Source organism: Lontra canadensis, unplaced genomic scaffold, assembly GCF_010015895.1.
Source record: "Lontra canadensis isolate GAN:19392208 unplaced genomic scaffold, GSC_riverotter_1.0 scaffold84, whole genome shotgun sequence".
Taxonomy (NCBI): Eukaryota; Metazoa; Chordata; class Mammalia; order Carnivora; family Mustelidae; genus Lontra; species Lontra canadensis.
This window is the reverse complement of record NW_022631078.1, coordinates 5,102,733-5,116,246: the sequence shown is the minus strand read 5'-3', so window position 1 is coordinate 5,116,246 and position 13,514 is coordinate 5,102,733. Positions and strand designations below refer to the sequence as shown.

Genomic DNA, 13,514 nt, shown 5'->3' with positions numbered 1-13,514 from the left:
GGGGCCTCTTCTGGCTCCTGGGGGCCACCACCCACACAGTCAGGGACACGAGTGGAGGGCAAAGGGGAGCTGTCCCTTCATCCTCCGTTCAGCAGACAGTACCACACAGAGCTCTGAGCTCCAGAAGACTAGTCAGGATCTGAGGACTGGAGGCAGATCTGGGCACAGGGTGAGGGCCAAGGCAAGGACCAGGGCAGGTGAGTCAGTGGGCTGGCCCTGCTTGCTGCCCCTCAGGCCTGATGGGGAGGTCTGGGCTCCTTGGCCAGGTCCACAAGAAGAGCTGCCCCAAGCTGGAGGGGACTGGTGACAGGCAGGCTGCGGAGGAAACAGAAGCCAGTGAGTGCAAGGTTTTAGAGCCCAGGGATGGGCCAAGGGCAGGGTGGAGCTGTGTGCGGGCAGCCCTCAATTCAGTGAGCCCTGCGGTCATTCGTCTACCAGATCCTGCCAGGTGGAAAGCCCTGAGGCCCTTACTCTGGTCACACGGACATGGGTGGGAAGGTTCCAGGGATGGCTGTGAAGTGGGCTGGAAGGACACCGGGGTCTCTAGGCAGTAGGGAGGGCAGGTGGGGGAGAGACAGGCAGCCCCCACCCAGGCCCCACAGAGGACATGTAGGGACAGCTGGAAGGCTCTTGGACGGGCTGATGGGGATCTGGCCGAGCAGGGAGATGCACTCGTCCTCTAGGAGCTGGTTCTGCAGACTGACCAGTGTGATGGGCATCCAGGCCCAGCACGGGTCTGGCCACAGCGGTGACCAAGCCTATGCCAGTGGCCGCACAGGAAGGCTGGAGAGAAGGACACGGAGGGTGTGGACGGCCCGCCCAGGGTCCAGGAAAAATAACCACAGCCACACCTGCTCCACCGCGGACCCGTCCGCCCTCCTCACCTGACCAGCTGGAGGAGCTGGTCCTTCGACCTGGAGTAGATCTCAAGCGCCAAGCTGTGCAGCATGCCCCACATCCACCACAAGTCGCTCGGCATATTGGGCAGCCACACCGCCAGCCTGGAGGAAGGGGGCAGAGAACGCTTCGCTCAGCTAAGCCCAAGCCTATGGCCCAGCGGAGCCCACCTTCCCTGTGGGCCCAGAGCATAGCTTCGGGTCCCTGCACCCGAGGCGCTGAGGCACCAGTCCGAGAGGAAGTGGAATAAGGGGTAAGAAGCACCCGAGAGTATGGGCTCCACTGCAGAACTGGTTCATGCCGCGGGGCACACGCGGCAAGCACGAGGCAGGGAAGAGCTGGGCTCTGGGGCCAGGCTGGGGAGGGTTTGCGGCCCAGCTCCACTGCTCATCAGCTGTGTGACCCGGGCAGGTCGGGGAACCTCTCTGGGCCTCAGCTGCTTCGCCTGCCAGAAGAGGACCATCGGCTTACCTGCAGTTCCTAACCTCCTCCCTCTCTCTCTGTCCCTCCTTCTCCTCCCCGGACCTGCCCTCCTCACTCCACAGCCCTCCCTCCGCTCTCCCCTGAGCAGCCAGTGACATTCCCAAAATAGACGTCTGATCACAGCCCTTTCTTGCTCCAAACCCTCCTGCAGCTCCCCACCTGAGCCCCGTGGGGTCAGCAGAGGACAAGGTCATCCAATTACGGCTGAGAGAGGGCCTGGCTGGCCACCATCTCAGAGTCACTGGACACAGCGGGGCCTCCCCCACAATGTGCTGCCTTCAGCAGAGCCTTTCAACCAGGACCTCAAATGGGCAGACAGGCCACAGGATGTAGTATGAGAAGCAAAATATAAGCTAGACCATCACCTCCCTTTTTCTGGACTGTCTGCCTCTATTATTACAACCTACACGTTGAGCATGTTGGTTACAAAAAATACTAAGTCTGAATTTCCCAGTGGTCTGGACAGGTTTCTCCATCAATGCTCACATATGAACACTTTTTTTCTAGCTGAAAAGTCTAGCCTTTACCCTTATCCTGTTTGACTTCAACCTGTGATTTCAATCTAACAGCTCAGCGTGAGGAGAATCTGAGTTAGCAGAAAGCTCTCTCCTGGCTTTGGGCCATGAGCAATTTCAGCAGCAGGGCTGATCGAGTCATTAACCCAACACAGAGCAAAACAGACCTGTGGCTCATTGTCATTGACTTTTTAGGGAATAAAGAATTTAAAAAAATACAGCTCTCCCTATGACACTTCTCTACTGAAACCCATCACTGCCTTCTAACACTGTTAGGATAAAGACGACATTCCTCACGTGGCTCTAGAGGCCTGCTTGTCTAGCCCCTGCCAGCCACTGCCACACCGCCTCACCACCACCCCTTCTTATTTCCTTTGCCTTCTGCCCCCGGACCTTTGCACATGCGGTTCCATCCCTCTGGAGTACTTTTACCTTCCCTCTTTGCCTAGTGGACACCCACCCATTCGATTATAACTCAAGAGTTACCTTCTTTAGGCAACCTTCCCTGACCAGAGAGCCCCTAGTGTGAGCCATCTCAGTTCACAGCCAGTATAGACCTCTTTTAGGAATCACAGCCAGTATAGACCTTTCTGAATATTTCTAGGCAGAGGTGTGATTGCACAGATGAGTGTGTGACGGTTTGGGGGCTATGAGTTCCACAAGGTCAGGGCCTGGGTCTGAGTCAGGGCTGCCTTCTGATCCCCAGCCAAGGCTTGGCCCCTGGCTAGGCCTTCATTATAACTATCGGTGGAATGAATGAACAAGCAGTGCACAGTGATTCATTAATCGACCAAGTTGGAGTGGTTAGGGAGGGCTCACCCACAACCAGACTGCCCTGGAAGGGCCTTGTTTTACAGAAAAGGAAGCTGAGGCCCAGAGAGGTCAAGAGACCCAGCCCAGGCCACACAGCTAATCTAGCCCCCAGAGTTATGTCTCCAGAAACAGCACATCTCCTCTGAGGCTCTAACAGGTAGAGCAAAGGGCCAAAGGTCATAGAGATAAGGGAGGGGCCAGAGCTTCCACCAGGCGGCCCTGCTCCTAATCCTCTGGTCGCAGCTGCCCACCATCTTCCCACCAGTCCCATCTCGCAGAGGAGAACCCGCGGGATTCCTCTGGGTTGTGCAACCAGCACCAAGCGGCCCGGGGACGCCGGCCAGGTTCTGCCCACCCAGCATGCCAACTGCCCCTCCTGCCTGAGGCAATGGGCTCCCCCACAACCCCAATGACAAGCCAGCCCCCCTCCCAGGACCCCGGGCTGGGCCTCACCTTCTGCTCCGGAAGTAAACATACTCGAAGGGTAGTGTGTAGGGCAGCAGCAAGTAGGTCAGTGCCTGCCCAAGCCCCGACCGGCAGAAGCGGGCCCAGGGGCTGGGGTCCCGCATACACGCTCTCTTCAGCGCTACAAGAGAAGCCATGGTGTGACCACCCACACCCCCCAGCCAGCCCCCTCACCAGCACCCTTAGGGCAGGTGGCCTGAACCCCTTTCCACCTTGTGCAGTCCACAAACTGACCACCGCCCCCCCCCCACCCGACCCCTGTCTGCAGAGAAAGAGACAGCACTGATCCAACCCCTAGTCTGAGGCAGCAGAGGGCTGGGCACTCAGCGTGTGCTCTCTCACTCTTGCCCCCAAACCGGCAGGGCGTGCCCCTTTCACAGATGAGGAGACTGAGTTCAGAGTAGGGAAGTGACTTGCCCAAAGACCAGGCCAGGAAGTGGCAGGTTCCCCAAGATGGACCCAAGGACTCAGGCTCCCCGAGTTCTTTCCATCTCTCCTGCCCCTTTCCCAGCAGCAGCAGCAGCAGCAGCAGCAGCAGCGGGAATGACAACAACCATGTCCTGAGCCCCCAGTCCCTGAAATGACCAGGGTAGAAAGGACTGGCATCCTGGCCAGGGCAGAGCTGCAGCCCAAATCCTCATCTTCAGACCATGGCTGGGCCACCAGCCTTGACTCTGGCTAGTGCTGCGGAGAGACAGCCACGCGGAGGGGTCACAGAGGACACGGCACAGAGACCAGGCTCCTTGTTCACCTGCAATGTTTCCCAGACCGAGTCCCTTCCCTTCCCTGAGCCTGCGTTACCTCCTCTGGAAAGTGGGGCTCCCGGCAGGATCTACCTCCCAGGCAGGTGGGCGAGGATTAAGGGGGGGTCTGTAAAGGCCAGTCAGGTAACTCGGGGTCCCGGGGGGGTGAGCTGGCTGCGGGGCACCATCGCAGAGGAGGCTCTCTGGTGCCCCCATGTGGCCGCAGGGATGGCGCCTTGGCTCCGCAGCTCCAAGCTTGGACCTTAGGGGCTCAGCACACATCCAGGCCCACTTCTGCAGGCCGTGTATGGTCCCCGGTGCAGAGCAGAAAGAGGCGCCCGCCCCGTCCCCTTTGCCCACCCACACTGTCCTTGATTTAGGCTCAACCACCATCATCTCTCCTCCCGGGGTCCCCCTCCTGCGGCCCAGCCCAACCCCTCCCCGCTAGGAGGGGTGAACCGCACACTTGCACTTGAGAGCAGCAGTGAACTCTGGAAAGGATGGGCTGCCCTAGTAAGCCCCCCCAGTGTCTCCCCATTTCTCTCCTCCTGCCTCTTTCAAAGCCACCTGCCTGACCCTCCCAGCCTCTGCTCCCCTGCCCCTCAACCACGACCCTGCCCGCACTAAACCCAAGACATTTGCGCACGCCTCTGCCTGGACGCTCCTCTTCTCCTTTTTGTCTGGCGGATTCCTCCTCTCCAGTCGCACTTAGATGCTGTTCCAACCCACATCCCTGCCACAAGGACACATGCCTGGACCCTCCTGCTGTGCCATCGTGACTTCGGGGTCACTAAGCAGGAGAGCAGGCCAGATGGCTCAGGATGGAACCCCTGCTTGGGCTATTTGTTAGCTGTGTGACTTTGGACAAGTCACTTAACCTCTCTGTGCTATGGCTTCCTCATCCATACAATGGGAACAATACAGTTCCATCCTCAGAGTATTGCTGGGAGGATGGAATGAGTCCCTCTCCACGTGGAGAGTCCAGAACCTTCTGTGTGTGCCTCTCTCACGTCCCTCAGGACTTCCTGCCCTTCCCTGGCCCGTGGGCCAAGACCTGGCTCTCTGAGGCACAGATTTGGGTTTCAATCTCCCAGCTGCCTCTCTGAGCTTTGGTTTCCTCATCGGGGAAATGGGGTAAGGAAAGCACGTAGGCCATGGTTGTGGTACAGAGTGAATGCCACCTCAGGTCGAAAGGCCCTTGGCACCCAGTAGGTGCTCAGTAAAGGAGTCCTGTCCTCTTCCAGCCCCTGAGCACCAGCAGGGCAGGGTCTCTGCCCCTCTCCCCTGGATGCAGGGCATGGGATAGGGGAGCTAGTGCATGAAGGAAGGACCCATACCCGCCTCCAGCTCTGGTGAGAGCTGCTCAAAGTCGGGCACATCCTTGACCAGCACGTTGGGCACCGCCCAGTTGAGAGACAGGTCCCCCTTCTGGCCTCTGTCATGGCCGGTGTCCTGGCTCCCATCAGCCGGAGGTGGGGGCTCCTTCGATGCCAGCATCCAAAGAATTGGTTCCTTGGTAAGTCCTGGGTCAGCGGAAAGGAGGGATATGACAGGTCATTGTGTCCGGAGCCCCCTGGTGATGGTGACGACCCTGGCTCTCCATGCCATCCATCCTCCTCAATCTGCAAACCCCGCTCTGGGGAACTGCTTGCTGCAGGATGGATCCACGGCTCCTCCCGAATGACCTCTTCCTGCTCTCCCCTGGCCCTTCTCCGCTCCCCATCTCCTGTGCACTTTCTAGTGGTTCATCGGAGCCCTGACCCCGAAGATGCAGTCCAAGGTTTGAACCCCGATGTCAACAGCTGCTAGCTGGGGGACCTAACTGCTCCGTGCCTCTGCCTCCCTCTTTGAGAAAGGAGAAAATGAACATCTGCTTCAAGTGATTGTTCTGAGAATTAAACACCTAGAGAGAAAACCTAAAGCTCAAGCCCAGCTTTGGGCACGTATTAAGTGCTCAGCAAATTCTTCCCGATGCTGTGTGCTTGAGGCTGTCGTGTGGAGTAAACGACACGGGCTCAGGAACCAGATGGCCTGGGTTCAAATCTCAGCTCTGCCATGTCGAAGAGCATTGGGTGACCTCCAAACTCTTCAGCTGAGAAGACCTCTGTAGCTCACCCACTCCCCCATGAGTACACACACACACACACACACACACACACACACACTCTCTCTCTCCTGGGGGCCATACTGAGTTTTGTGCCCCAAAAGCACTTGCCTCTCTTCCTTTGCTCTCACTCATCTTCGCTCTGCTTGGAATGCCCTCTTCCTTTCTGTCTTCAATGTTTCCTTAGTCTTCATAACTAGTCAAAGCCCAGCGTATCTGTGGCTGCCTCCAGGAAGCCCTCCTTGCCTACCTGCCAGGCTGGGTCAGGTGCCCCCTCTGTGAGCATCCCTCCACCTCTGTGGGGAGAGGTCTCCCCACACCAGTCTAAGGGCAGCTCAAGAGCGGGACACCCATGCGATCCCCTCAAGGTCTCCAGCCTCCAGCTGAGGCCAAGCATGGAGCAGAGACTGAGGGAGAGAATGTGGGAGCTGAGGTCCCTAACGGTGCAAACACCTGGAAAGCAGGATCTACTCGGATGCCCCCCACACCATGGGGGCTGTCACCTACCGCGTCTCTCCAGGAACCTGAGGGCGTCCAGGTAGCCTTGTCTGCAGTTGTCGGCTACCACCTGCCAACACACAGGGTGGAGGGGGATGGGCAAGGCCTGGCCCTGACCCTCGAGTTGTGGTCACAGGCAAGAGAATCATCTCCTGCTGGAAGCCATCCCCACCCAGCCCGCGCTCCCCAAGAACCCTCCCGGCAGGGCTCGAGGACCCCAGTGCTGGGCCGGGAGAGCCACGGGAGTGCAGACAGGATGAGCTGCTCCATCTGCTTCCCTCCCCGCAGCCCCGTGGCACTTCCCTCCTCTAAGACTCCTTGTGGGGGAGGGGGCTCTAGCTCCAGACTCTCTGCTCTCGGTCTCAGTTCTCGCCTCTGGAAAATGGGATAAGGTGGCCTGGCCTAGGACACCGGGACACTGCCTGCATCCCTGTGCGTCAGTGCATGGTGGCTGCCTTTGCCCTTTGATGTTTATTTCCAGAACCAGCCTGAGATAGCAGAGAAAAAGGGGGGGGGCACACCTGCCTGTCCCAATCACAGCTCTCCTAGTGGGGACAAGGCACCTGCAGGACCAGGAGGGAGCTCTGCCTTCCCTCACTGTGTGGCCTCAGGATGACCACCCCACCTTTCTGGGAGCCCCGGCCTCCTCATCTCTAAGAAGTGGCTGAGATTTTCCGTCCACCACACAGGTGGAGGGAAGGTCAGAGTAAATGAACACGATCTTGTTTCATAAACTACGAAACACGACAGAATCGAGGTGCCTGGCTGGCTCAGTTAGTAGAGCACGGGACTCTTGATCTCAGGGTCATGAGTTTGAGCCCCATGTGTGGTGCAGAATTTACTTAAAGTAAAAAACAACACAAAACACTACAGAACCATAAGATGAATGCGGGAACAGGGGAAGGCACGGGGTAGAGGAACAGGTTATGGAGATAAACTCTTTGTTGTCCAACTACCCATTTTCCAGAAATATCAAGGGCATAAAACAAGAAATCCAGGTCTACAGTCCCTTTTTGTCTTGCCTATGCCTCGCCTTCATGGGGTGGCAAATCTGGCCACAGTCTAGGGCAGGGGTTAAGAGCATGGTTCTAGGCTAGCTGCCGATTTGAAGTCTGGCTTTGCTGCTTCCAGGCTGTGTGACTTTGAATAAGCTGCTCAACCTCTCTGAGCCTTGGGTCCTCCCCTGAGAAAAAGAGATGGTCGTAGCACCTTCCCACAGAGCCTGACCCAGAGGAGTAGCAGTAGAACTTGTGCTAGCCTGCCTCGATGTAGGGCCAGTCTTAACTCAACGTTCCCCCAGGCAGGGGAAGAATAGTAAGGACGCACCTTGAGCCCCATGCCGCAGGTTCAAGAACTTGGCTGTAGGACACAGAACATGTATCCGAACTGCCCTGAGGTCAGGTGGGGTGGGGTGGGGGTGGGGACACAGCCTGATTCATAAGGCCAAGCCTCTAACACCATCAAGGCCGGCACCGGGCCCGACCTACCTCAGGGCTGGGGGGTATGAGGGAGGTGAACCCCAGGAAGAAGTTCTTTGTGGAGATCTGGAAACTGGCATTGAAGGCATTCAGCTCATGCATGCTGGCCGATGAGCTCTGGGGGCAGATGTCCACTGTCCCGTGGAAAGGGGACACGGTGATGGTGGAGGGTGAGTCCGCAAAGGGGAGGTTGTTGCTCAGAGCCCCGTCAATGTAGCGCTGCAATTCAGGGGGACTGTCTGCTCAGAGTGCCCTCTCCTGTCCCCACACTGCCACGGAACCACCAGCCGGAAGTGGGCTGCAGCCGGTGACCTCTAGCTGCCCCCAAGCCACTAGGACCATCTAGTCCAGGATGCTCCGAGCATCAGCCCCCAGGAGCGGGGACGGGGGGCGGGGGGAGGACAGCACATAGTAGGTGCTCAGGAAGCACAGTTCCCTCCACCCACACAGCTTTCAGCAGAAGGTACACTCGGCACCCAGAGCTCAGGGCAGGGACTCAGGCCCCTAAAGTGCACTTACCTCCCCTCTGAATTCGGGGGGAATTGTCCCACAGTAGAAAGGAATGTAGAGGGTGCAGACCAGAGCCTGGGAAAACAAGTCAGCGCAAACACCATCGCTCGTGCTCCTGGCATTCAGAACCCACTCTGGGCATGGTGTCTAACCCCAGAGCTGCCGGCAAAGTTTGCTGGCATCAGTCTCGTGTTCAACGGAGGGAAATGAGGCCTGGAGAAGTTGGCACGTCCCAGCCAAATTTGCAAGGCTGAGAAGGTATTTGAATGCAGGCCTGTCATGACACCTGCCCTCTTCTTCCCGCTGATGGGTCCTTGTTCACTTGAGACTGCTGCTGGGATGCCCCCACCACCACCACAAGGACAAATGGAGGCACCAAGTACCATTTCTCCTTTACAGAGCAGGCAGGCATTCTGTACCAATGATCTGGATATGTCCCCCAAAGTGTGTTCCCTAGACACTGATCCAACTAGATGAATTTCAAACAAGAAACCCTGACTTCTGGGCGCCTGGGGGGCTCAGCTGGTGAAGCATTTACCTTTGGCTCAGGTCATGATCCCAAGGTCCCGGTGCCGGGCCTCTTGCTCAGCAGGGAGCCTGCTTCTTCCTCTGCACCTCCCCCCACTCATGCTCACCCTCTCTCTCACAAAAATAAATAAATAAAATATTTATTATAAAATAAAGAAGAAACCCTGACTTCTTTATCCACTTGGAATTGGAAAACACTGTCTACTCTTCCCCATGGAGGCTCTGACAAGTCCTGCAGTGAAAAAGATGCTTAACATATTGACATTTGGGGCTCGAGAGTTCTGTCTTGGGAGTGGGGGATGGAGTGGGAGGCTGCTGTCCTGTACATGGTGTAATACTTAGCAATATCCTTGGCTTCTACCCACTAGCTGTCAGTACTTTGCACATGTGCACGTGCACACACACACACCCACACGTGCACATGCACGCACACACATGCATGGCACACACGTGTGCACACAAACACATATACACAGAATTTGGACAACCAAAAACGCCTCCAACTTTGCCAAATGTTCCCAGGGAGGAAAAATCACCCCGGTTGAGAACCACTGACCTAGAGCTTACCAAGCTCACGGAACACAGAACGTTGTCTCGTGGTCTACTTGGAAATACCCGTCCAACCCTCTCTGGGAGAGGCAGAGCTCATCCTGCCTCTAACCTGGTGGAGATGCAAGTGGGAGCCTCATTCCCACAGATGAATAATAATGGTGACAGCAGCTAATGTTTACTGAGCACCTATTACGTGCCAGGCCCTGTGCTATGTGCCATAGAGGCAAAGATGTTGGGATAAACTTGAGGCTCCCTGGCTGGCTTCCTTGAGAGCCCATGGACATGCGCTCACAGCAAGGGGCTGGCCCCTCTCATGCACACACTAAGAATCTGATCATCACAGACTCAGAAACAGTCCCCATGTTGGGTGCTGGGGTCAGCAAGATGAAGCAGTTTCTACATCAGGTACCTCTGTCTGGGGGGAAGGCACAGACCCTGATAAGAACAGGGAGCAGAGCTCCAGGCCTCCCTCCCTGTCTCCCTCCCTGCCTGAGCCTTCCCAGGGACCTCATCCCTACTTGGCCCACCTGAGCACTCCCACAGCCTGTCACCGGCCTCCCTCTCTGACCCTGTGACTCTCTGTCACCACATCCTGTTTTAGAACAAAACTGGATTTTTTCCTAATCCACTGTGGGCGGGCACACCCCCCCCCCCGGAGAAAGCAGGGGCCCTGAGTGCAGAAGCTGGATTTTGCCCAGCCAGTCCCTTCTGTGTTCTGCCGAGGGACCCTCCCAAAGCAAGCAAGGAGTCTCCATTCTCACCTTGTGGCCCCTCTCTGTACCTCGACTCAATCATTCTCTCATTTGTAAACAAACCCAAGCCTCAAGTGACCAAGCGACCACCCCCTGCCCCCACACCTGGGAAGGACTCTCTGCCCCTTGGAAGCACCTGGAAGTCACTGCAGAGATGGAGCAAACTCACCTGCCTCTAGGCTGTGGGTCCCACCACAGGCTCACCTGGATGACTTCATCACGGGTTGCAAAGTCGGTGACTATGATGTTGTGGCCATCCGGCCAGCGAGTCAGCGAGATGCCCAGCCGCTGGGAGGCCAGGATGTGGATATCGGAGGGCAGGCTGTCCTGCAGCTGCTGCCTGATGTGCTCGATGGGTGCGAAGGCCGGGTGGAGGATACCCAGGCTCAGCCTCTCCACTTGCTTGACCAAGCCCAGGAAATGGGAGCAGCAGAAGTCTGCGGGCGCGGGGAGAGGAGGGGGTCCTCCGTCACCCGGGGGGCCTGCCCACATCCGTCCCAAAGACTTGACCTCCTTCCCGGGTACCATGGGAGTGGAGAGTCTTCCCCTCTCCAGCTCAGAATATCTGTCCCCGGCCCTACATTCTAATGCTCTGTCCACCTTTTGATCTTGGGAACAGCCGCCCCCCCCCCAGCTCTGATCAGTCCTCGGAACAAGGGTAACCGTACCCCAGGTCCTCAGGGACCTTTTCGGGGTCCCCTGGGATCATGCTGGGTGTAAAGGAAGCAAGGCAGAGCGCCAGGCACCGGGCCCTGAAACGCCCCTCTCCGCGCCCTCTCCCTCCTGCGTGAAGCCCGCGTTCCCTACCCCCGTACCCCCCACTCCGCGCCATCCCCCACGCACCGACGGACTTGCTGGTGATGATGGCGATGGCGTTGAGCGCCCCGGACGAGGAGCCGTAGAAGCGGCGGGCGCCCTGGAGGAGGTGCGGGGCGCGCTCGCTGAGGCAGCGGGTCACGCCCACATGGTAGAGCCCCAGGAAGCCGGCGCCCGAGAAGGACAGGCTCCAGCTGCCCTCGTCCTCGTAGCAGCGCATGGCGGTGCTGCCGGCCGGGCTGGGGCGCTGGAGCAGGGAGCAGGAATTCCGCCCAGATGAAAGGCTCCGGCGGGAGCCCCGCCCCGCCCGGCGCCGCGCCCCGCGCCGCGCCCCCCGCCGCCCCAGCCAATGAGATCCCCGAGCCGCGACGCCCCGCCCCGCCCCCGCCCCCGTGCGCTGCGGGTTGGCCCCGAGGTGTACCCGGGAGGGTACCCCGGCGTCGCCCCCGCACGCCTGCTGGGGAGTGGATCAAGGGCCGCGACTGCGGGGTGACCCGCCCCGGGGCAGTGGCGCCGGCTTTCCGCCTGATCTCTGGGAGCAACAGATCCCCCCCCCCCGTTTTACAGATGAGGGAACTGAGGGGCAGTGAAGGAAAGTGCTAGCGGGCAAGTGGCAGGGCTGGACCCGCAACACCCGCCCTTTGGGGTCAAGCCGGACTTCATTCTGCAGCTGTGCTGGTTCAGGTACCAAGGACAGCTGGAGTCAGCCGCCGCAAGCTGTGTGACTTTGCCCAAACTCCTCACTCTCTCTGGGCCGCAGTTTTCCCTTGGAGGCGAAGACCTACAGAGCCCTTCCTGCTCTGATGGCTGGTCCTCTGACGCAGACCTGCGGGGGGGGGGGGACAGCTGGGACAGCAGGCACGGGCACTGTGCTCAAGTGTTCTTTGCAGTCGTCCTTACAACACTGCGTGGGTCAGGACCGCCATGCCCGTGTTCCTTTGGGGACATTGAGCCCTGGAGAGGCTTAGGCACCTGTACGGCCAGGAAAGGCCTCCAAGAAAACGTGCCCACACCCTTAAAACTGGGGCAGCGGTTCTGGAAGTCGAACAGGCGAGGGGTGAAATTAAGCGTCCCCAAACAAATGACTTGAGGCCTCCATCAGGGTGTTGCAGAGGAGGTGGGGGTGGGGAGTAGCTTGTGGCTATTGATCATAGGTGACTCCACCCACCACTTCCCACCACCCAGGGAATGGATGAATAACGAGGATGGCACAGTTCCCCGAAGGCCATAGAGCCTGAAATATGATGAGCAGAAGAACAAGGTTTATTGCCTGGTGTCATTTATGCAAACGTTTAAAAACACTCCCAACGCATTGCTATGTATTTTTAAAATAATATACTACCTACCTGCGAGATGGATTGGTAGGTCACGCTTTATATATGTATTAGAGGGCGAGCCCTGGGGAGTGGAAGGGAAGGAAAACAGAGGTGGGCTTTAAGTCAGACTTGCACACAGGCTCAGTCCCTCCCTGCACCACTCCCAGACAGAGTAAGGGACAGACCAGTGGAATAGACCCTCCTGGGCTCAGTTCACTCTGCTCTAGGGTGAGTGCCCAGAGGCCCCTTTCCTTGGAGGGAAGTCAGGTGGAGTCTTCACAGGCAGACCCGTGAAGGCTGACAAACTTCCCTGGCAAGCACTCCCCTCCTACCTGACCCTGGGCTAAGCGCTGTCTCATTTTAATCTCACAATAGCCCTCGGAGATAGACAGTACTACCAACCCCATTTTGCAGATGAAGAAACTGAGACATAAACCAGGAACCCAAGAAAGCCCAGCCAGGAAGGGGCTGAGATGGCACTCCAAGAGTCTCCTTGTCGCCTTAACAGGAGAGAAGGGTGAGAGCAGGAAGTGGAGGTGAGGGGTGCCCAAGCTTTAGGCTGGAGGAGTCCATAGGGACCGGGGTGGTAGGCATGATGTTTCAGGACTCGGGAAGTAGAGGTCTCTCTTCAGGAATCAAGGCAGAATAGTGCTTCTGGAAGACTCCCAGAAGCCTGACCCTGGGATTTTTTTCTTACGCCAAAAAGCAAGAAAGTGTTTGAAAAATGATGAGGACTTGTCTAAAGGATACAGAAGCCAGCTTGTATACCACAGATTAAGGGATATTCTACTACGTAAGCTGCCCATACTCTTTAAAAAAAAAAAATGTGCTTGGGTGGCTCAGTCGTTAAGTGTCTGACTTTGGCTCAGGTCATGATCTCAGGACCCTGGGATTGAGCCCCGCATCGGGCTCCCTGCTCAGCGGGAAGCCTGCTTCTTCCCTTTCCCACTCCCCCTGCTTACGTTCCCTCTCTCGATGTGTCTCTCTCTGTCAAATAAATAAACAAAAAATAAATAAAAATATTTAAAAAAAAGGCTAAGATCA

The 13,514-nt window shown here is 57.5% G+C and overlaps 1 protein-coding gene across 1 annotated transcript; it reads right to left on the bottom strand.

The window, feature by feature from the left end:
- Positions 1–219: 219 nt before the first annotated feature.
- Positions 220–11,374, bottom strand: PNPLA5 (patatin like phospholipase domain containing 5). Its single transcript, XM_032882996.1, has 9 exons — positions 11,182–11,374; positions 10,543–10,775; positions 8,516–8,581; positions 8,006–8,215; positions 6,528–6,588; positions 5,254–5,439; positions 3,162–3,294; positions 885–1,001; positions 220–315 (listed from the first exon to the last, which is right to left on the bottom strand). Exons 1-9 carry the CDS (start codon positions 11,372–11,374, stop codon positions 231–233), a joined length of 1,284 nt encoding a protein of 427 aa, XP_032738887.1. The 3' UTR covers positions 220–230.
- Positions 11,375–13,514: the final 2,140 nt, after the last annotated feature.